At 46.2% G+C, this 24,621-nt stretch overlaps 1 protein-coding gene across 17 annotated transcripts in view; it reads left to right on the plus strand.

Annotated features, from left to right (window-relative positions):
* NFIA (nuclear factor I A) overlaps positions 1–11,521 on the plus strand; it is a 349,095-nt gene extending 337,574 nt beyond the window's left edge. For all 17 annotated transcript variants that reach the window (XM_077182588.1, XM_077182593.1, XM_077182587.1 and 14 more), the window contains one exon: positions 4,275–11,521. In XM_077182588.1, the coding sequence (XP_077038703.1) occupies positions 4,275–4,351 (77 nt within the window). In that variant the 3' untranslated portion in view covers positions 4,352–11,521. The remainder of the gene's footprint in view (positions 1–4,274) is intronic.
* The last annotated feature ends 13,100 nt before the right edge of the window (positions 11,522–24,621 follow it).

The raw sequence follows: 24,621 nt of genomic DNA on the forward strand, positions 1-24,621 counted from the left end.
GGGTGCATTTAGCTCTAAACTCGCTGGGAGAACAGTACTGCAAAGTAAATAGAAGGGAAATAAAACACCGGCTCTTTTATGAAAAAGCACGGAGATAATATCATCCTGACCGTACTGTGATAGGGCCCATGATTTAAATGGAGATTTTAAATTAAGAAAGGCAACACCGCCTTCTCCGAGTGGGTGCAGTCGGATAGGTTACAGAACTGCAGGGATGAAATGGGTGAGGTGCTTAGGCATTGAGCAGCACTCTAAAGCAAGGCACAAAATACTTCAGCCATCTAAATGTAGGGATCCAGGCTTCTTTTTTTTTTCTCCAGTCTAAGCTCCCTAATCATGCAAAAAAACCCTTGATAGGTCCCAGCTATCAGGTCTCCAAGAGCCTAATACGCTTCCTAGACGTTTTCATTTGAGGCCGGAGGTCTCCTCTCCCTAGCAGAGAAGTTTCACAGGTGCTCCAGAGGAACAATGGTGCTCTTCAGCCCTAATCCTGGAAGACTTAGACGTGTATAGGAGGCTTGAGGGGGATATGAGATCTTAATATTAAAATGATTAGCAGAAAAAGGAGGATCATACTGTGTGTGCGCTTCAGCTGTAAGATGCTCTAAATTAAACCGGTGTCCCGAGAGCGGTGCTGGTGGGATCTGCTGGGTAAATGCGTGCTCTGTCTCGCTGTTCTGCTGCCTCAGCCCATAAAACATCTCATCCAAGTGGGGCTGCAGGAGCAGGCGGAGCGGGACGCAGCTGTTGGCGAAGCGCTCCGAGTTTGGGTCCCGTAAAAGCAGCTTTTCACTCAAGCCATGCAGAGGAAGTTTTGAAACAAGCATGCGGTTTGGTTTGGGTCTCTCCTGTAAGGGTTAAGTTCTTCATTGGTATTAAGGCCGAGCAGTGTCTGCAGGAGTCATATTGACACCCTAGTGCATGGTAACTCTACTCCTTTATTGACATGTTGCTAGTCAGGAGCACAATAGCGCTCTGTGTCTGCAAATCATTGCTAAAATCATCTCAAGAAAAAAAAAAGTTTGAAAGCCCAACGCGAGACAAAGGCCCCAGAGCTGCACTGCGCCGCTCAAAACTCCCGAGTCAGCAACTTCTATTGATTAAAAACTAACCTTTAAAGTAACTCGCAGAGTGTGTGGTTAGCATTTAAATTTAAACATGTCATGAGTTGATTTGTGTTACTGAATACCAACTCCGAAGGAGTTACATTCACATCAGATTTTTTTTTTTCTAATTCCCTTAAGCAGCTAAAGTATTTCATGAAATGTCAATAGGGCAGGGGGGAAAAAAAAGGTGTTTTGGAGGGAGGGGACTCGCGCCCAGCCTCGCCGTTTCTTTTCCCATGCAAATAGTCACCCCAAAAAGAAAAGTGTGGGGAGCGACACACAATAATTAGACCTTTGTCTAACTTTCCCAAGTGCCAGAGAAAGACAGATTAATTAAATATACAACAGTGTTGGTTTTTGGAGTGGGGGTCTCTCTTGCTGTGGAGGTCATAAATTAGGCAGAATAAATAGTTCAGTGTGTTGGGAGCGGGGCTCGACGTCAGCGCGGCTGGCGGCGGTGGGAGGGCGCAGCGCCGCGCTTGCGGATGGCGGTCACGTCTGGGGCTGTCTGGTTGCCCTTAGCAACGAGACATGATGTAACACCGGGATGAACTTGAACTTGGGGGACTTGAAAAGGGAACAATAGACCAGAGCAATCAATAAAGCCTATTTCAGTGAAGGATTACAGAGCCGCTCTGGGGTAACCTTGTCTGCGAGGCGCGGGGTGAATAGCGAGATGCGTGAAGGAGCGCGGGGCGGCGGGGGACGGACCGACGGAGCGGCCGGGGCGGCCGGACACACGGACCGAGGGGCGGGGGGGCGGCGGAGCCCGGGCGGGCCACGGGACCCCAGCGCCGCCAGCCCCGGCCCCGCGCGGCCCCACCTCCGCAACCTCTGCGCTTCTTTTTTTTTTTCTTTTTCTTTTTTTCTTTTTTTTCTTTTTTTTTTTTTATTTCCTGCCTTTTTTTTAAAAAAAAAAAAAAAAAGGGGGAGAAAAAAATCAGCTTTTGAAACGAGGGAGGAGTGGCGAGGGCAGCGGCTCCCGCCACCGGCGGGCCATGTGCCGGACCAGCGGCCATGGAGCAGCCGGACAGCGGAGATGGGAACCATCGCCTGGAACTGTTCAACCCCTCCACTCCACGGCCTCACAGTTTTTAACCCTTTAACCCTGCAGCCTTCAACCCCTCCACTCCACGGCCTCACAGTTTTTAACCCTTTTAACCCTGCAGCCTTTAACCCTTCCACTCCGTCACCTCGCAGTTTTAACCCCTCTACTCTATCGCCTCTGAATTTTTAACCTCTCTACTCCATCACCTTGCAGTTTTAACTTTTCTACTCCATCACCTCACAGTTTTCAGCTCTTCTATTCCATCACTTTGCTGTGTCCAACCCCTCTACCCCATCTCCTCTCAATATTTACCCGCTCTACTCTATCACCTCAGTCTGTAATCCCTCTTCTCCTTTACCTTGCTGTTTTAACCCCTCTACTCCCTCCCTTCCTGGACTTTATCCCCTCTCCTCCCCGCTGGGCAGTGCCACAGTTCCCAGTCAGGCCAAAAACTGTCACACTCAAACAAAAAGCATGAGGGATGACCCTGAAAAGTTTGGAAAAGTTGAGAGCAGGCAATGGCCGGAGGTGCTGGCAGTGGTTGGAGATGTCTCCAGCACAGCACAGCCCACACTCCACGTCCCTGCACCCACCTAAAAATCAGTAGGGCTCTGCAGTCAGAGAGGAGAACAGGACTTGGCTCCACTTCACGAACCCTGCCAGAACTTTCCTCTGTTTATAAACTTTACATATGAGAACTATTTCGTTTAATTGCAGCCTGAGTAAGTCTAAATATAAAATCTGTAGGCAATAGATGGAGCCGATATGGGACCGGTGTGTTTGTATTCAGAAGGGCGAGCAGAGGAAGAGTTAGTTAATGAGGTGTATTGGAAGCAGGACAACTTCTCCAATCCTGCTATTTATTTTACCGGTTCCTACCTCCATGGCAAGACCACATAATCTCCAGATCCCACATGAAACTTGCCTCAGAGTCTTCCGTAAATGTTCATAAGTCCTCCCTGAGCTGATTGTGCTATCAATCACATCAGAGGCCAAAAAGGAGCGGAGGAAAAACTTGGTAAAACTTGTCATCAGCCCGTGCGCGCACACGGATGCACCTCGTATATTACAGGAGCCCCAGCAAAAAAACGGGGGGTATCAGCAACGGCTCTTTAATACCTGAGTCTTTCTTGTTGTATTACTTTACTCCAGGATAAATAGTTGCTGCTTGTTGGTGTATTCCCACAGCAATATGTCACTGCCAAGGAGCATCCCCCCGCGCGCGCGGTCCCAGGGCCTAACACTGCTCTCATTCATGGTGGGTTCAGGTTGGGCTGACCCTGCCGGGGCCGGGATGGGCTCTCCCCGGTGTGGTGGCACTGCCCCGGCTCCAGCAGAGCCCACTCCAGCTTCCCAACTGTGTTTATTTTCTTATGGAGGAGCGAAATTGCTCTCTGTGCTCCGGGCATCTGCGCCGTTGGGTTAAGGACGGTATTGTTGCGGGGCTGAATTCCCTGGGAATTCCCTCCCTATGGGAAAAAGAAGAAAAAGGGAAAAAAAAATATTTTCCCAAAGAAAAGCTATTAGTTGAGGCCCACGTTTTGTTTTGAAACACAAGTATGGGGAGAGGTACGGGACATTTTCACTGATCCACTTTCCCCAGATTTGCTTTATCCTGGCTTTTCTGTAGCGATCCACATTTCTCCTAAGAAAACAGCCCTGTTGTTGAATTTCTGTGCATCTGTTCCAGCGAGACAGTTGAAGCAGGGCAGTATAAAGCAACAGATGCTTATGCTGGCACATGCCTAAATACCCAAGAAAACCCCGACTGCAGGGTGATAAATGGCACAGAGAGGCGAATGTGTATCGCCTTTTCAGGGGATTAGACAAAAGTGAACTGGAGGGATCTTCAAGCCATCATCTATTAAAAAGATTGATAACTTGTAACGTGACATGACCCCCGCGTTCATCTGTAGCTATGTCCAGCGACTGTCGGCGAGGAAAAAAAAATATATTGATTTGTACAGTATTTTTAATTAAGCTTTGTAATTAGGTCAATTCGTCACGGTCTCAATTAGCCCCCCTCTTGGCGGAGGAGGCTGGCGGCCGTGCCCGGAGCCCTTGGGGAAGCGGCGAGAGCGAGCGGCCGGGGCTGATGCCTCTCCTTTCTCTTTTTGCAGTCCTGGTACCTGGGATAAAAGTCTCCGCTTCCCACCACGCACCGGACAGACCACCAGACCCCTTCCCACCTCTGTAACACGGAAGCAGCAGCAACGCAGCGCAGCGACTTCACATCGGCGGAAGGGGAGGCGAGCAGACACCGACAGCAAACTCGTACATGGAAATGGCAAACGTTATGGTTGAATGGCAAAGGCCGTAACTTTCTCTCGAGATTTGATTTTAATTTTTCTTTTTTTTTTAATTTTTTTTTTTTTTTTTAGACAACTTTAGGACTGTTGTAATTTCTCATATGGTGCTGGAAATGGTTGGGCTTCATAACTTTTGAAGTGTTTCATTGGTAGTGTAAGCGTTAGGTGACACTGAGTAGAACTAGCCTCTGCTGCTGCTTACCAACTCGCTGTTGTAACACACTTTCCATATGGAGCCTAACTGTTTTACAGTATCCTCATCGGATTTTCCCATACAGGTGTGAGACTTCTTGAGAAATCATGAAACACACTTAAACTATAACTTTTGTAGTAGCTGAATTCTGCAATATATAACTTACCGGACAGACATAGAGCATGTTTTTTTTTTCTGTAACATATCGGGGAAAAAAAAAAATGCAGGTTTCTTTTTTTTTTTGTTGTTGTTGTTGTTGGGGTTTTTTTTTCTTTTTTTTTTTTTTTTTTACAGTCGGCACTTAGAGACGTAACATGAACCATAAGAGCATTGTCAACAATTTTTTTCCACTCGATTGCAGAGCAATTTAAAACATCAAACTACTACTATTCACTTAAAAAAAAAAAAGAAAAAAAAGAAAAAAGTTTGAAATGCTGCACTTACATTTAAAAAAAAAACATTTTTCAACAATTTTCAACAATTACACAAAAATTCACGCAGAAATGGGGAAGTTGGTCTGTTTTGACAGAAACTGACAGGAATCAATCAAAACAATCGAATTTTGAATTGAGTAAAGTGCAATTTCATTGGATAGCTAAATATCTTTGTAAGATAGAGATTGTTGAAAATTCTATTTTTGTTTTCCAAGTCCTTCCACCCCAGGACTCTAAATTATTGGGGTAAAAAACAGCCTTGCAAGAAAAAGGGGAGCTATTTTTGCTTTTTATGTTTTTTATTGTTGAACTTGTATCCCTTTAAAACTGAAGGAAAATTAAAAAAAAAAAAAACAAATCTAATGGTGCTTTTACCACAATATGTTAACTACATTAAATGCTAATTAATCATTTTCTGTTATCAAAGCACATAACTAAAATGAAATCATAATATCTGTTAATTTTATAAGCTAAAAGTCACTATAATGGATTATGCCAATTCTGACAAATTTTACGTGTTTCCGGCAATATAGGGTTTATCAGTTCTCAAACACCTTGGGAATAAGAGAGAACGGTCCAGAAAGTAAAACACCTTCGTGTCCCTGAACTGGTACATTTTCTGGACTGTGGAGAAATCATTACAGAAACGAACGATGCTGATCTTCTTACAACTTATGCCAGTTCAAAGCAAGGGCACTTGCTGAAGAAGAAAAAAAGAAAAAAAACAGACAAATAAGTAGAAAATGAAAAAAAAAAAAAAAAAAAAAAAAAGAAGTTTGGACCCCAAACGTCCTGTATCTTATGTACAAAAAAAAGGAAAAAAAAAGAAAAAAAAAAGAGTGCAAGTGATTTTTTCTATCAGACAGCGGAGCACCCCTTTGCTTCACATGCAACTTTAAGAAGGTTTCCTATACTATACATATATATACGTTCTGGTTGGCGAGTCCAGCTAATCAGAGAAAGTCTCTGCATGTTCTAGTGTTAGTAACTAATTTTTATATAGTTAATGTAGGGTAAAGTAGAGTGCATTAAGACACAATATTGTAATCCCTATTCCAGGCACTTGCCTTTAAACTATGTTTGTTCGACCCTTCAGAAGGGTTTCTACTACTGTCCTATACAATCAAGTAACTGAAATTCTTGGGAAGACACTTTGCTCCTCATCTTTTCCCTGAAACGATGTTTTGTTTTGTTTTCTTAATTTGCACGAAACAAAAAAAAAAAAAATTCCATATCAATGTGCCTTGCCCTGGATAGCGATTATTTGTGGAATTGTTGCACATGTTCCTATATTGAAAGGGGTTTTTCCCTAGTCAAGCATTTGGAGACACTTTTTGTAAATGTGACTTTTATGTCAGCCATTGTCAGTTCCAACATCTAGAATTAAATAGGATGTTAGTTGTTCCGCAGATAGGAGTAGTGTTTATTGTCCTGTATGGTCAGTGGCAGTGCTATTCTGAGATCTGTAGATGCTAGATTATCAGTATTTTTGGATGTTGCTGCATTTTACCTTTTATTTGGAGTCTTCCTTTTTTTGTTTTGTTTTCTCCCAGATATATGAAAATATGCAATACCTGCTTATATCATGTAGAAAAGCTTAGCAATTATTAATTTTTCTTTTAATTTTTTTTTATTTGACCAAAGTTGGTGCTGCACTTGACGCAGTGTGTTTTAGGTGTTTGTCTTTGTACTTTTGTGATTTTTGAATGCACATGCAGGAAGGGCTCTTCTTAGAGAAGCAGTCAAACTGTGAAGCACTAAGCTGAACCCTGCTTCAAGCAATTTTTGTTTTACAACTGTTCCTTTCACAAGCAAGCCTTAAAAAAAAAAAAACAACTTCCTTTTTCTTCAGATCCCACACCCATTTTTATTAGCAGACTGCAATCAATCCACATTCAATAAAAGTATATAATGCCCATTTTTATATGCACGTTTTTAAACTTCCAAGTTCTGAAAATTGTTTACTGGTTATTCTCTATTTAAGGAAAAAATAAAATGTTTTGGATTTTCATATGTGTCTGATAAGTGGTTGAGTAGTCATTTTGCTCTATTGTATTGTGTGATTGTTAGTATATGGTATCACATCCTCTAGCCAGCATCCTTTGCCTTCCCTATAGCACTTAGCTGGGCATTACTTTATTAAGACATATGTGCACTAAAAAAAAAAAAAAATAGCAGCTTTCAGTGCTTCACAGTGAAGGGAAAAAAGCCTAGACAAACATTTTGTCAGAACCTTGCTATGAGACAAGGTATTACCAGTAAATTGGTTGTATATACAATAAAATTGCACCCTTTTTTAAACAAAACAAACTAAGCAATAGTTTGGGCAGTTAGTTGTTTTTAGTGAGCATGTTGTAGTCATGGCTGCAAAGAGAGAGAATTAAACTGCCCACTCAGAAGATATGTAATTTGTATGTTGTATAGTTTTATTGATTACACTGATTTATTCTACCCTATTTTATAATGCAGGACTTTTGTAATGTTGTTTAAATGAGGAAAAATTTCTGTCAAATTAGCTTAGTGGAATTTCTGATTGTTCGTTATAAAGGCAGCGTTCATAGAATTGCTTTTTTTTTTTTTTTCCTTTGGGAACTGGATTTAAGTTAAAAACTTTCCCGTTTCCTTTTTTTGTATGTATTTAAATACAGTTATTTTTCTTCTCTCAATGGTATAGCATATTCCTATGCTTGAGAAGTATAGGCTACTGAAGAACCATTGTAAATGGACATTACAGGTATGCTGTATTTTTGAAGGTATTTTTGTCATATTAAGTTTGATGACGCTAAAGTTAGGGAACTCTGAGCAGAATTGCGAGAAAAAAAAATGTTTTAAAGGCTTTAAAACATTAGGTAGGAGGTCAAGGGTGTTAACCAACAGGGGTTGTAAAGTATTACACACTAAATTCAGTTTGCGTTCACCTTCCTCTCACGCAGGAAACGCGGCAGTTCCGTTCTGTGCAGGTGTAGAGAACAAACAGTGTTTTAGTCCTCCTTTAGAGGAGCGGGGAGGCGAGCAGGGATGGGCAGGAGGGATGGGGCATCCATCCATCCCTCCATCCACCCATCCCTCCATCCATCCATCCCTGGATGGTCCCGGCGTGCGGGCGGCAGCGGAGCCCCAGCCCCGCGCCGGGCGCTCCTTCAGAGTCACCCAAGAACTTTTTTTTCCTCCCCGCCTCCTTCTCTCCAGAACTGTCAGACGCACAAATTCTCTGACCTGTGCCCACCCCCGCCCACCCAAATTTAAAGCCCTAGGGATGGCTTAGCGCGAATTGACTTTTTCCCAAGTTAATTCCTTTCTTTTTTTTTTCTCCCCCTCTTTTTTCGGGTTTTTTAATTTTTTTTTCTTATTTTTTTTTGAGCGAGGGCACTTGCTTTTCTCATGCCGCACACCCCAGCAATGCCATTATTATTTATTCTTTTTCCTTTATAATAAAAAGAAAAACTTTCGGGCTTCGAGTTTAGGCAGCCATGGTACACTTTGTCTCTGTTGCTTGTTCCCCCTCCCCTTAAGGTCGAAGGGGAAAAGAAACACCAAGTTTTCTCAACTCCACAGTATTCAGTCAGCCCACAGGAATATGCAAAATCCCTCTAACATTTTTTTTTTCTTTCTCTAGTTCTCTTTGTTCCGTATATTTGCAGCTTTGTAGTAACAGTGTTATAAAATATTTACTGTACAAAAATACAAAAAAACCCAGATACATAGCCTAAAACAGGTTTTTTTTCCTTGTGGTGAATTATTTTTTTTAAGAATGTCAGTTAATATTGTACTTTGCATTGTGTCTCTGGAAATATCTTTTTTTTTCTTTTTTTTTGTTGGTAGAAGGCCTCCATCGAACAAAATTAAAACCATAACCGGCATGACAATGTAAGGAGAGCTTCAATGGCACCTAAACAATAAATAAATAACAAATTCAACCTCATGAGGTCTGTCGGAGGCAGGTCTTGTGAAGTTAACACTGCCTGCTAGGCAGGATTTTCATTAAATCAAGCTTACAATGCCAATTTTGTCTTGAAGTCAATGCATGTATTACTGTTTGACAGTAAACCCAGCTATGCCATCATCAAGTCCAAGGCTGCGCAATAGTCTAATTAGTATCGAGTACATTTTCCTTTTATTTTTTCCAATAAAAAAGCAGTGGGATGAAAATTGCTTTGATATATAGCAGGTAACATTGAAGCTATTCCATAGCACTTAACTGTAGTGAATACTGTGTCACCAATTCTGAAATCAATTTAATGTTTAATGCAAATCCATTACATGGTGCTATTACAGGCTGGCAAAATGATTTACAAAAATGTGACAACTTGGGCTCAATTCACTCTGCTTTCCAACAATGTAAATGCATAGCAGTGTTTATCTGCATGAAAACTATGCACTAATCTATCTGAAAAAAAAAAAGAAAAGAATATATCAACTTTGGTATCTACTTTCCGTTTACTTCGATCCTTGCCTTTTCGGTCATTGTTATAATGCCAGCTTTAGGACAGAAAGAATTATAAGAAAACCAGCATAATACCTGATATATTAAAATGTAGTGCCTGTGAAATCTGTATTATATTGCTCTTCTGAAGTAAGATTTTTCTACACCGGTAGCCTTCGCTGTCTGTCAGAACCTTCTGATATAGGTGATGTAAAATAACCGTACAATATTAATGCATGCTATTCCATAATGCTTAGTAGCTGTATGAATATTACTCAAAGTTATGTTAGTCTTTTTTTCTGACTTGGTTCTTGTCAGATAGGTTTAAAGATATTTCACTGAGAACGCAAATTCTGTCTTTATTGATTTGGGGTGTTTTCAGTATTTTGGAGGTATACATTTACTTAAATTCAGTATTACTTGTGTTTTGGGTTTTTTTTCTTTTTTTTCTTTTTTTTTCCTTTTCTTTTTTTTTTTTTTTTTTTTTTTTCCTAGAGGGCAGGACATGGTGTTTGAGACCAGAAATCTGTGCCTGGTAAGATTTTCGTCTCGAAAAGCTACCCTAAGAATTCAGAGAGCTTGCTCTGAAGAACAGTTCAAATTGAAGGGACAGTCCTTTAAACCCACAAATGAGACAACCGAGCTCATGTTGCGAGAGATTTCTTAATGGGCAGCGGTGAACCAGGTACCCATGCTTGACCCTTCTTCACACCAGACTTCCTCATATAGAAAGAAAAAAACCCTTTAAAAAAAAAAAAAAAAAAAAGAAAAAAAGAAAAAAAAAACCTCATGTGGTTGTTTAGTTTCATGCACAGTTGCAATATTTTTCTTCAAAACAAACTCTGTACAAAACTTTGGGCCCGATTCATAAAAGCTCCTTTGCTATTAACACGGGAGGCTGGTGGGCTCCTCTCCTCCAAATTGAGGGTGGGCTTCGCCCTGGCGAGCCCCGCTGGCCCTGCTCTCCCTCCCCTTCCCCTCTCCGCCTCCCCCAGCCCCGCGGAGACCAGGAACCGGTGGGAAGGGGCCCTGGAGGAGGCGAGGCAGCGCAGGACCATGCTCCGAGCCCCAGAGGTGCAGGTTGGCAGGAGGAAAAGGGGGAGGACGGCTCCGGCCGGTGCCGGGGGCTCGGGACACCGCGACTCGATCACAAAAGAGATCTTGTCCGCACCAGAACAAAACGCGCTCGATCGCTACCTCTGAGCTCTAGAGAAACCCTCCGTCGGGGCCAGCGCTCGCCCGCAATGTGAACTTTTGTACTTTGGATGCTTTTTTTTTTCTTTTTCTTAGGGAAGACTATTTTCCACTTAGTTAATCTTCTATGCTCGAGCATGAACAAAAACAATTGTGTTGGGTGAAACCCCCCCCTTTTATCTGCATCCACAAATTAATATGAGGGGAAAAACAAAAAGAAGATGAGTTTCTAGACGGAGCATGGTAGGGCGAGAGCGCCTGGCTCGGCATCCGCCACCGACGCTGCTCGTCCTTGTTGCAACTGCTGCCTTGGGGACAGGGCCACGAAATTCTTGGGAAACACAATCAAGGAGAAATCTCCATTTTGGCCGGCTGTGCAGGTTCTCCCGAACTCTGCCCCAGCCCAGCCCAGTCCCTCAGCGGCGGGTTGAGATTTGAGGCGCTAAAATTTCCACCGGCCGTGTGAAAGATCTGCTGCAAATTCACTTGACACCCGTGTTAATACCATGTCGTGTTCATTTTTTTTTATGAGTCAGGCCCCTCGTGCCTCTAGTATACTTGTATTGACTCTCATAGTTACCATTTTAGTTTTACTGTGTTCTGTGAAAAAAATTGTAATTGGTTGAGAATCACTGTGGGCATCCATTCTTATTCAACTAAGTCTCCGCAGGTTTTTTGAGCTGGTGTGGATTAGTTTAACTCTTGTATTCAACCATTAGTGCTACCACCTTCTCACATTACAATACAATTACTGGAAGCAAGTACTGCATTTCCTATGCAACAAAAAAGGAAAATAAAAAATTGCTAATGCTAACAGGCCGTGTTGTTATTTACTCCCAGCCGGGCACGGGGTGGGGTTGCGGCTGAAGGACCGTGGGCATCGGGCATCAACCTCTCCTGGCCCCAGCCCTGCAGCCTGGGCAGGCTCCCAGGCAGCAGCTTCATCCCAAATCGTGGGGATATTTGGTTAAATCGAGTCACTTTTGTCACATTGGCCACTCTTCCCCGTGTTTTTGGTGTCCCGTGGCACAAAATTGTTCCAATATTGGATTAATCCTCAGCAAATCTCTGCAGATTAATCATTCAAATTAAAGAGATGAAGCACACCTAGGAAAGATCCAGGATGCTGCAAATGCTACAATGCAACTTTAAATGTAGCTAAACTATGAAAATATTGCCACATTTCCAAGGAGCCCCAGTATAGCCACAGCTGTTGGGATTGACCTCGGAGCTGCTGGCAGGGCTGTCTCTCTCTGCAAGGCTCTGGGTGCAGAGATAGACAATAATTAGGCTTTTTTACAAATATTAAAGTTTCCTTCGAAGTTTTTCACTCTGCAACACCTTTTGCTTAAGAGATACATGCAGAATTTAGCATTTGCAGAACAGGTTTTTTTGCATTTAAGCCGTTCTGGCTGTTTTGTATGTAAAATTAGACACTGAGCCCACACCTGAAGGGTGAGGGCTGGTGCAGCTCTGCCACTGCCCTTGGGGACAGCAAACAGGGACCCCCGTGACCCCCAGCCCTTCCCCAGGCAGCACCAGCTGCAACACCAGCTCTTCCATTTTATTTGGGGGGAAATGAGTGTTTTCTAACAAATGTGTGCCTGACACACATAAACCGCTGGTATTTCCTTTCTCACACCTCCGCAGAGTTTTGGTTTTGGCTACAAGGCCAGGGCGGGAGGGTCAGGCTGGGCACAGGTCTAATGTCACCATCCCCAGGGGGGACCCTGTCTGTGCCCCTCGCTGTGTGCCTCCCATGTGGCCAGTGCTGGCACCAACGCATGGTGTGGCAGCTGAGGACAGGTTGGAGCCTGTTCAATTTGGCTTTTTTTTCTCATAAAGGAGACCAGACAGTGAGGAAAAGCCAAATCTGTCCTCAAAGGAATCACAGTACCCCAGGCAGGGCTTGCCAATAGTGCTGGCCCCTTTAACCCCCACAAGCTCTGGGAGGAGGGAGGAAGAGGGAGGGTGAGGGTGCTGAGCCTGTGCTCAGTGTCCCAATTGGGCAAAAACCAGCCCTAATGGTGGTGATGGTGCCCCGTGGGCTTGGAAGTGAGCCCAGGTGTGGGCCAGCCTGTCCCATGGGGCTGCCAGAGCTGGATGATTCCTCCCAGCACTGGCTGTGAGCACGGGGGATACCGGGATGGGAGGGAGGGACAGGCACCCACCCCTGTGCATCACTGCATGAGCAGACAGAAAAACTAACACCTGCTTTAAAAAGTGAAATTACAGCACAAAGGGAGGTGTCACCAATCAGCTCCAACTGCTCCTCACCACTGCCCGTTCCCCGTTCTTGTCCATCCCTCCCTAAAAATCATTCACTGTTATTTATTTATACCCTTTGCTATTGAGGGTGTTGGCTGAGGTTTGGTGGAGGAAGCATGTGGGGTGCAAGGGGTGACCCTGTCCCACAAGGGTGATGGCCGTGCTGGCAGTGGAGTGGGCACTGTCCAGGGCTCAGGCACCACCTTCTGCTTTCTCCCTCCTTTCCTTGCACATTTTCTTCCCCTCCAGCTTTCTGGCTTTCTCTTTCTTCCTGTGGGAGAAAAGGTCTCCATCAGCATCTAAGGAAATAAATCCCATTTATTATTTATTGCTATCAAAATGTGTCAGCCTGGCTCAGGACGCCGGAGGAATACGCAATAGCCCCTCACAGAAATCAAAAAACTTTGGGTGGAAAAAGCCCAGGGTGGTGTTCAAGCAGGGAAATGCAGGTGCTTCACCCTGCTCAGAGGGAGATCTGGCTCCTTAACCTCTTCCTTAAATGCAAATATTCCTGTTGATGCAACTGGAGCAGCACTCACTGAGGCGATGGGTCTGTCCGACATCTGCTGAAGACCAGCCAAGAATGGAAATATTTATTGGTTCAGTGCTTCAGCAACGCTGTATTAATTGCAGCTGATGTTTTGATGGGCAGTTAGCACACAGGTATTGATGAAAATGGCACCACTTCATCTCAAAATTAACTGCTTGGCCATTCAGCAAGAGGAGCTGATAAATTATGGCAATAAATTTGCCACGGAGATTTATGGCACCGTAATTCGGGCCCACAGGCACACTCTGGTGGGGACAGGGACCACGGTCAACCCCTTCATTCCTTACCCATACACAGCCCCATGGGGATGTTCAAATGCTTCCAGAAATTTGGGTGCAGGAGTTTTGTAACCTCTCAGGTCTTGGTGCTCCTTTAAAATCACTTATACTCAAGGGCCAAGGGACCCTCCCAGCCACAGGAGGCATGGCCAAGTCTCCAGCAGCACAGGGGATGGTCTGAGCCACCTCCTCTTCCTCTGGATCAATGGAAATAATGGAATGCCGAGCTTTCCCCATCGGTGTTATCTTTATGGAGGCCATTGGTGAGGAGAGGAGCCACCTTATAAACCATGCAGTCATCTCACTTTCCTAAAAACCCTTGAGAAACAGAGCCAGGCTGCTGGTGCTGCAAAAGGGAAAGGTGTCACTTGATTATTAATAGCAATATTATTAGTAGTATTGATATTATCATCATCATCATCATCATCATCATCCTCTCACTAGTGCTGCACTCAGCATGTGCTTATTTATTTATTTATGCCCCATTCTACCCTCACAAAGCCTTGCTGCCTTTCAGGGCAGCCCCAAAGCCACCCTTTTTTCCAGGCTTTTTTAGGTTTTTACAGGATTTGCTCCAGGAGGGACACACTGTGTGGGCAGGGGCTGCAGCCCACCCTGTGTCACCGAAATATTCATCTGCGGAGGATGAACAGCAGCTCCCTGCCTTGGGCAGCAAAGAAATTGGAAAATATCCCTATAAATGTGATTCATAGGACACAGCACCTGCCTGCACACTGCATTATCCAAACCCATTAGGGTGAGGGAGAAGCAGCCAACTATTTTGGGATATGGGGTTTGATTCCCCCTCCCCATTGTTCCTTATTTCCCCACTGGAATTTCATATCCTGACACCTTTTTTTCCCTTCCAAAATTCTTCATGTTGTTACCGGGTGGAAGAGGCCCAACTTTGAGAGAAACTTCAGCTGGATGTTGCATGTATAAATAAATGTGACAAATTTAATAGGGTAGGATAGGTATTTGAATTATTGATTGTTAAATATTTAAGCTGCAAGTCCCCATCCATCAGCGTGTGTGAGAAGGCTCGGGGCAGATTTATGATGCTGGAGTTTTCCTGGTTAGCTGGCACTTGGCATTTCTATTAATTATAGCCCACACATTCGGGTTTTTTTCAGGATTTGTTAGAAGTATTTATAAAAGATGTCCCTATTATACCATTTAAATATTGTTTGTGCAACTGGAACGTGTTTTCTATTGTGGATTAACACCCTGTTTGATTTAGGGGAAAATTAAATTAGAAGGTGTAAGTCTCAGGAGATAAATGCTTTAGTTGAGAAGGGTTTCCACCACTGGAAAGCACAAAGTTTTTCTTTTAGATATAAATATTTTTCTCCAGGTGTTTGCCTGGGTCTGCAGGTGGGTGGAAAGGCTTTAAAGTGCCCTTGGCGACAGGGAGTGGGAGAGGAGGCACGTGGTGGGGAGGGGGCAGGATGGAATACATCCTATTTATTAATTTTAAGGGATTTAAGGCCTCCCCCTCTGACCATTTCCCCGGGAAGGATGCGAGCCCTGGGGCAGGAAGGGTCTGTGTGAGGGAGGAAACCGCCCGGGGCCGCCAGGTCAATAACGCGCCTCCAAAAAAACCCCTCCCGAGGTCTGGGGCAGTGTGATGGATTGTAATTGCTCAAGAAGAGCCATTACAGCCCTTAGGTCAATACTCTGCATTTCCAAAGTGCTTTAATTAATACATGTTTACATCAGGTACAGCAGGGACTTCTCTGGGCCGTGGTATTAGGCCAAGAAAGGCTTCAAACTTTTGTAATTTGGGCAGGGAGGGCATGAGTTTAGTCTCTTAGTGCTTTATTGCCCCTTATAAAAACACATCTTGATGTCATGAGCAGGAAGAAAATCTTCATCCAGCAAGAGCAACACATCCCCTCTCACTGGGGCAGCGGCCAGGGGGTCCCACAGGGCAAGAGGGGCCCCTGAGGCTTCACCAACTCACCTACCACAACCCCCTCATCCTTCTACTCCTGCTTGCTCCTTTAGAGTCACAAAAAGTTACCAGAAGCAGAGATAAATTACTGCTGCTCCAGGGGAATGAGGGATGCTGCCAGTGGGGAAGGCATCCAGGCACTCCAGGTTATTTTGGAGAGGGTGAGCCACACCCTCCAAAGCATTTTTAAATCATGACTTCTGTTTTCAAGCCACAAGTCACCCGTCCTGCTCGTGGGACCTCAGGGCTCAGCCACCTCCTTCTGTCACCCTTCCTCCTGGGTGCTGCTGTGATCCTGAACATGCAATTAAATATATGAAGGATATTAATTAAATTAGAATATAATTAAATATAAGATAATTAAATATAAGGAGGACGTGGACCTGCTGGAGCGAATCCAAAGGAGGCCACAGAGATGCTCCAAGTTCATCTGCTGTGGAGACAGGCTGGGAGAGCTGGGAGTGTTCACCTGGAGAGGAGAAGGCTCCAAGGAGACCTGAGACCCCTTTCCAGTGGCTAAAGGGCTCCAAGAGAGCAGGAGAGGGACTGGGGACAAGGCCTGGAGGGACAGACAGCACACAGGGAATGGCTTCCCACTGCCAGAGGGCAGGGATGGATGGGAGATTGGGAAGGAATTGCTCCCTGGGAGTGTGCTGAGGACCTGGCACGGGGTGCCCAGAGCAGCTGTGGCTGCCCCTGGATCCCTGGGAGTGTCCAAGCCAGGCTGAAACAACCTGGGATAGTGGAAGATGTCCCTGCCATGGCAGGGGTGGATGAGCTTTAACATCCCTTCCAACCCAAGCCATTCTGGGATTCTGCAGCTGCTCAGAGCTCGGTCTGGTGCTGGGGTCACCAGGACATCTCTCATGGGACACTGATTTACCTGCTGGAGTAATTCCAGGTCTGTGCCTCGCTGTGGGAACCAGAGGTGTTCCATCTCTCCTGAATGTGTAGGGCTGCCCGTCCTGGAGGGGCCGGTGACCAGCAGCAGGTACCTCTAAAAACATACAAACATACACTCCACAAGCTTATTGATTTTCTTTTTTCCATTTTCTTTTTTTTTTCCCCCCGTGCAACCACAAATTACAACCGGCACTGCTAAAAATCACTGGCCTATCCACAAATTTTAATTAAAACCTAAATAAATCATTTTGGGCGCTGCACTTGCACACAGACAATGCGGGAGATGGCACACTCACAGCGGCCTGTCAGCGGCCGCTGACTAATGAGCCGCTGTGAAAATACAACCCCAAGGGCCGGAATTGAAAGCAGATTCCTCGCCTAACGAAGGGCACATGCGACCCCGCCGTGGCCATCGTGGCAGAAGGCACCAAAACCAGCTCTGGGGGCTTGGGAGGGGAAAGAAAAATTTCGTTGAGGCTGCAGGCCGAGGTTTATTAAATAAAGCGCGGCGGGGAAACGCAATAGCGCAGCTGCAGCCTTTTCGCCCGGCGATGGAGTCATGTTTTCCCCTGTCCTTGCAGCAAACAATAACCATATGCTGGGTTTGTTACCAAATGTTTATTTTATTCCTTCATTAGTACACAACGAGGACTTGGAAAAAAGAGGTTTCGTTGCTCCAAGCGCTCGGGAAGAGCTTTTAAGCAGGCCCCAGCTGTGCCGTGAGGAACTCGCGGGGCTGCCCAGCACTGCTTGCTCAAGGTTGTGCTTTGCCATGTGTCACCACGTGTCCCTGTTGTACCTCTGGACCCAGGGGTCCTACCCCTGGGCAGAGGAGCCAGGATGGATCCATGAATCATACGGTTCCTCCCACCCCAGGGCACGGTGCTGTGGGGATGGAGGCCAAGTGAGACCTAAAAAAAACCTCTTCAACTCTTCTGTCTCTCAAACAAACTCTTCTCCTGTGTTCCAGAAGCTGTCCCTGTCAGATGTGACAGGGAACGCCCAGGCCAGGAGAGAATTCCTGGTTGTGCACAGGAGCAGAGACCTTGGCATGTGCTGGTGAAGCCAGCACAGATGGGAATCCCAAGATCCTCACAAAACTTCACAAGATCCTTTTTTGCAGCTCACAAAAAGCCTTGGAAATGAAAGCTGATTTTGTGATGGAGCCATGGTCTAAGAGCAGTGGCCTTGGCCCAGCTCTGCTCAGGGCACTCGGACTCACCTGTGCTGCTCCCCCAGGGAGGAGCCCAAGGGACGCCAGTGGTGCCTCCTTCAGGGATCCTCCCTCCCTTCATGGACCCCAGCCTCCCTGCCTGGACCACCCCCTTCAGGCACAGACCAGGAAGGTGCCCTCCCAAGGCCAGCATTCCTCTTCCAACCAGCAAACATCCACAAATGCTCTGAGTCTGGCAAAACCGCATTTTCCCAGGGAACACCTCCACCAAACGGTTAAGGCAGGCCTAAGTTTCAAAGTTTGGGGTTTTCCCTGTGAAAGGACTCAGAGTTTCCAGCCAAGAGCTGCATCTTCCACACAGGCATGGAGCTTGGAGCCAGAGTTCCTAAAAAACACCCAACAGGACAACTCTCCCTGCAGCAAATGCTGCATTTCCATGTAGAATCTCCCTGTGGCAAAGCATTTCCAGCATAGGGCAAGGACTTGTGCTGCTCCCAAAGTACCCAAAATGGTGCTATTTCTACCAAGAATGATGCTGTCTCTACCAAGAATGATGCTGTCTCTACCAAGAATGATGCTATTTCCACAGGAATTATGCTATTTCTACCAAGAACAATGCTATTTCCACTCAATAAGGATGCTATTTCTTTGGGGCAATGATGGTAACTCACCCCAAAGCATCCCAAGCAAGGAAATTCCTAGAAATGGGAGCTGGGCCACCTCACTTGCCTTTGTTTTTTGGTTTTTTTATTCCTCCCTTAAAGCTGCCTTGTGAAAAGAAAGAAAAATGTGGTCTGTGTGTGTTGCTCCTGCAATTCAAAACCTGATCTTGACTGAGGAAAAGCTACCCAAAAAAAAGAAGAAAAAAAAAATTCAAACCTCTCCCAACTGCTCATGGGAGCAAGATGTGGAGCACATGAGGCTGTCCCAGGGAGAAAGTTTGCTAAAAATAACATATGCAGATTATGTACATAAAATGTCATGAAATATCAGCAGAGAAACCCGTGTGGAGGTTCAGGCTGTTGCAGTTACAGCTGAAATGGGCCAGATGAGGGACACACAGCACTGGGAGTGTCTGCAGCAGGACCAGAAGTGAGGCCAGCTCCTCTCTACAGCCAGAGCTCAGGGACCACCTCTGACAGAGCCAAAACTGAGTGGAATGGGGCTTATTTTTAAGGGATTTTTTTAGGGAGGGTCAGGTACAGCCCCTGGGCTGCTCTGAAGCCCTGTACCTGTAAAGAGTCTGCTCTGTGATTCTCCTAAATCAGAGCCATTTTGCTTAAATATTGAATAATATTTAATATTAAGTGAAGAAGAGGCAGAGCCTGACCTGGGGTCAGGCTGGGCTCGCCACAGGGGCAACAGCAGCACATCCTGATGGCTCTTACATGAGGACAAATTGCAGAACAGAATCCATGTTCCAAAATACATGGAAATGTGTATCCTGAGGGAACACTCCCACCTTTCCCATATCTGGGGGATCCTGGAGATCCTGTGTTTCCACTAACGGGAGTCATTATCTTACAAAAAGGGAAGAGAACAGAGGAGACAAATTAAATAAAATATGAATATTTCATGAAAATTGACAGCTAAGAAGAGCTCATCCATTTGGCAATCAGTGGGAATGGCCCAACACCATTTTTACCAGCACAGAGGGCTCCAGCAGGACAGCCATAGGAAGGAATGCCACTGCCCCCACCATGCTCTCCCAAAATACAGGGATGATGGATTCATTGCTGCTGAGCTGTGCATCCCCCTGACACCCCTGCAGCCCAGCCCTGCTGCCTGGGTACGTATTAAAATGAGTTATGTAGGTCACTGTGTGAAAACAAACAGTGCTGTGGATGCATGCAAATAGCACAGCAGAACTCCCAGAAAATTTATATCGCAGCCAGAGCACTAAGGAGGGAGCGTGGAAAATGTCAGCCACGTTTTAATGCCACCCCAAAGGGCTCTGGGGGGTCTGGCAGCAATCCTTAGTGCCTGGGGGAGCCCTGGGATCCCCCCATCCACCAGCAGGATGAGATTCTGGGATGGCTCCTCTGGCACAGGAATGGGAAGGGATCTGCTTCACCTGGGATGAGGGGTGAGCAGGGTGAAAAAATCACCTTTTTTCTGTGATTTGCTGTAGAAGCAGAGGTGTGGGGCACAGTCACAGCCCAGGGGAACTTGCACAGCTGGAAATCACAGAATCATGGAATGGTTTGGAGCCATGGTTTGGGTTGGGAGGAACCTTAAAGCTCATCCAGTCCCACCCCTGCCAAGCTGCTCCAAGCAATACAGAAATTCATAGAATCCTTGAATGGTTTTGGGTGGAAGAAACCTTAAAGCCTGTCTTTTTTCATGTCCTGCAGGGCAGGGACACCTCCTCCCACTATCCCAGGGCACTCCAAGCCCCGTCCAACCTGGCCTTGGGCACTTCCAGGGATCCAGGGGCAGCCACACCCTGCGCCAGGGCCTGCCCACCCTCCCAGAGAAGAATTCCCAGCATGATGTCCAATATTCCTGGAGAGGATGAGCATTTTCCCAGTGAGGATCTGGATGTGGGACAGGAACGCTGGTGAGGTTTCCCATTCCTTGTGGTTTGGAGAGGAGAGGAAAAGGCTGAAATTATCCCAGGATGCAGCACTGGGATCTCCAGAGGCAGAGCCTGTTCTCAGGGCAAGAGCTGCTGGCTGAAGGGGGATTTGCACCCAGGGCCTTTGGAAATGCTTGGATGGGGCAGGCAGAGGAATGACAGGAGTGCCAAATCCTGGAGCCTGATGCTATTTGGGAAGTGCAGCCACCAGGAGTTCCTGTGGGAAAGGACATTTCTCATCATTTCAGCTGTGGAAGCAAGGCTTGAAAATGCATGCTCTGGAGCCAGGAGACAAGGAAAATCAGATAAAATGTACTTCTGTACAGGATTTTGAGGTGAGACTCATGACTTTTTAATGGACTGGACTGATTTCACTCCCGTTGTGTCGCTGCTGGCTGGTGCAGATCCAGCTTCTTGCTGTCCAGCCAAGCCAAGGATCCTTCCCTGCTGCCACAGGGTGCTCTCCCAGCCAGATTCCCACATTTCAGCCACAGGGAAGGGTACAGGATTCATCTGGACAGGCAAAACCCTACATAGCTCAGCCAAGAATACATTTGAATTCCTGAGGTCAGCAGTTTGACATCATGCTGTTACACCCATCTCAGATCTTCCATTCCCTTCCTGAGTCCTCATCAGGAGACAGACCAGGCACTGATTGATTTGGGGGACCTCTCCTTGGGTCAGGAAGGACTTCACAGGCACTGCACTGGAAGAGGACTGAAGGACATGAGCAGCCTGGAGGATCATCCAGCTCCAAAACCAAGGCAGGAGTGACAGCAGGTGAGGATGTGAACTTGTGGGAGCATCAGTCCAAGTCACCCCTGTGTCCTCTCCTTCAAAAACACCTTCAAAAACACTTGGCTCAGGAAACCAGAGGTGTGGGTGCTGGGGGCACTTAGACTTTACCTTCCTGCATGCACAAAATGATGGGTGTCTCCCACCCACTACACACACCCAGCTTTGCTGGCTGCTGTGGCAACAGCGGCTTTGCAGGAGAGTCTCGTCTTTGTTCACCTAGGAGAAAGTAATTGGTCAAATTTAATTCAAAGAGGGATCAATTAGAACAGGTTGTGATAGACAGTTGGGTCAGCAGCAGCTCCTATAAATCGCGGGTAGAATTTCCTCCTTCACCATCTACCAGTTTGATGTAGGAAATGGCTCATTTGCAAGCTAAAGGTTTAATTAGGAGAAAAAAGAAGGTCAGCAGAGATCAGATGTGAATTGCAAAGTGCTAAAGAAGTTTACTGCAGCAATGTATTTATTGAGAGCCGTGCTATAGATCTGCTCCCTCTCTGTCCAGAATGCAAATAGCACCCCTTTGAATTCTTCCTATCCACAGAAAATTCATCAATAATATCTGGGATGTTTTGAAGCTGTTTGCCACATGGGCTTTTTTAATGATAATCAGGACTCCCTTACCCATCTACTTAATTGTGGATCCTTCTTTCCAGGTCAGGTTTCTAGAATGTGACACCCTTTGGGCTGCTGTTTCCTCTCCCATCCATGGCAATGTGAGCCTGGCACTGGGTATTTATTGCTCCCCATCACCAAGGACATGGTGACAATGTAAAATGGGCCAGAAATATCAATATGATGAAAATTCATGGTGTTTCTTCCTCACCTCACTGTACTCTGTGTGGTTTTTATGGCTGTGTAAACTGCAGGGATAAAAGAGTTCTGCACAAGCTCTCTTGAAAGCAATGGCAGTGGCAGTAATGTGATTACACGAGGCTTTGGCTCAGCGGTGACAGTGCTGAGCTGGCCCAAGGCAGCAGAGCCTAAAGTTAAGCCATGCCATTGGTCTCAGCTCCTGGTCCAGGACAGAGGGGTCCAGGGAGGCTCTGCATTGGTTTGGGCTCTGCAGGCTGGGAAGGGAACAGGCTGTTCCTCTGTGGGATGAGCAGGACACTCCAGGCTCTGCTGCTGCTCCTGCAGAGGAGAGGAGGGGCACCATCAGCCTCAGCAGCTTTCAGCTGGGACAGAATAGATTTAGATTGGATATTGGAAAGGAATTGTTCCCTGGGAGGGTGGGCAGGCCCTGGCACAGGGTGCCCAGAGAAGCTGTGTATGCCCCTGGATCCCTGGAAGTGCCCAAGGCCAGGCTGGACAGGGACAGTGGATATTCCTGGGACAGTGGATATTCCTGGGACAGTGGAAGATGTCCCTGCCCATGGGAGGGGTGGGGCTGGGTGGACTTTATGGTCCCTTTCAACCCAAATTATTCTAGGATTCTCTGATTTTGTGGTCTCCAGGAGATCCATGAGTGCTCCCTCCTGCTGTCCCTGCTCCCTGTGTTTCTGGGGGTTCCCACTGGAGAGGATTGGCATTGGAGCTCTGGGTGCAGCAGTGCTGTGCCTGCCCTTGGCTGGGGCCTCATCAACAGGCACAGATGCAGCCTCCAGCCTGATCTGCTCTGCAGCTGAGGCTGGGAAGGACTCAAAGTCCAGGATCACCAGGGGTCCAGGCATCCCAAACTGTCATTGGGAACACTGTGATTTGGGGCCCCATTAGATGTCACACATGATTAATGGCTCTGCACAGGCTACAGCAGGACAAACCCTGCAGAGGTCCAGGGACAGCCACCAAGGTGGAGAGAAATCAAAATGGCAGCTGGGCCTGGCTGGAAAGACAAGAGCAATTTTTCCAGTCACTTCCATTTGTTCCAGTATCACTCAGTCCCCCACCCAGTTTGATGTGAGGCTGCAATTCCTCTCTGTGAGAAAGGACAGCTACAGCAGCTCCAACTGCACACTGATGTAATTAAACAGGCAACGTTAATTCCCAGCACCTGAGACTCCAGTGCTGCGTGCAGGGATGAGAACACTGATTTCAATCATTTCGGCAGGGCCAGCAGCAGGAACGACAGGCGCAGGACAGAGCAGGCTCCTCGCTCTCCTGCAGGATCAGAAACTCACCACAATTATCAGTCAACACTTCCAGCTGTCTGCTAAAGGCTAAAGCAAACACATCCCAGCTCTGAGGTGGGAGGCAGCAGAGCTGTGATTATTTCAAAGTTTAACTGCTGCCTCCATCTCCAGACACAGGAGCGAGGACGATCCCGACGTATCCCGCTTCCACCGACAGCGTGTGATGCTCCTCCTGCTGCAGCTCAAGTGGCTTCTAGGATGCTTCAGACTCAGGTGTGAGGTGTAGAAAGCATTAAGTTAACCATTTCCTACCTTCAGCAGGCAAAAGCTGCGTTACCTTGGACCAGCCACGTTCCCATTCAAATATCAGCTCCTACGAGCCTCGTGAGAGGAGCAGGAGATTCCCTGAGCTCAGCTGAGTGCGTGGGGGAAATCCAGGTATTCCAACACCCAGATCGTGTTTGACATCAGATAGAGGAGGTGACAGACCTCCTGTGTCCCTGCATCACTGACTCTCATCTCTGTCTGTCCTGGTTTAAAAGTAAGGCCTCCAAAATGCGATCCAGCCAAGGGAGCCGTGTGGGGCTTTATCCCGTGGCCTCCTCTGCAACAGGAACAGCACAGCTCCCAGTGTGGGCCATGGATATGGCTGGATTTATGGAGTATTCATTATTTTAATAGCACTCATTGACTTAGGGTCAAAAATCTTTTTCCAGTATTTTTTTTTATTTGAGGAAAGAGCCCGTATGTCACAATCTCATGCCTCATCTAATTGGGTAAGTGTTTCCTTTGTCCTTGAAACCGAAAAGTAGACGGCGTATCCAGGAGCTACAGAATGAAAAAGCATCTGCCTTTGGTATTTGGCAGGCCTCAATTAAAAACCTGCTGCCTGGGCTATCACTTTTTCTTTAATTCTGACCAAAGTTCTTCTGCTCGGATTCAAGCAGACGGTTCTGAAGGTTGAGCTAAAGGAACGCAAAAAAAACCCAAATATTTTGGAATAATAAATTATGTTTTACATACAACAGGAAAGAGTCCCAGATCCAGAAGCCCAGAGCCATGCTGGAAGCACAGGAAGGACTCAGATCCCCTCCAAGCGTTTCCATAAGCTCCTGCTGGAGCAGAGCTCAGGTCCACACTCGAGCCCACAAATCCAGAGCTCAACATGCACAAAACACTTCCATCTTTAAAAAATAATTGAAAAGGTGCACTCTGAAGTTCACTGGATCGATCCCACTGAATTTATTTAGAAGACACTTCATTGTGTCAAAGATTTAATGGCGAGGTTACGATGCCCAGCCTTCAGAATGTCAATGCGCTGCAGCGCTGGGAGCGTTGCAGG

This window comes from Agelaius phoeniceus, chromosome 8 (genome assembly GCF_051311805.1).
Source record: "Agelaius phoeniceus isolate bAgePho1 chromosome 8, bAgePho1.hap1, whole genome shotgun sequence".
Lineage (NCBI taxonomy): Eukaryota > Metazoa > Chordata > Aves > Passeriformes > Icteridae > Agelaius > Agelaius phoeniceus.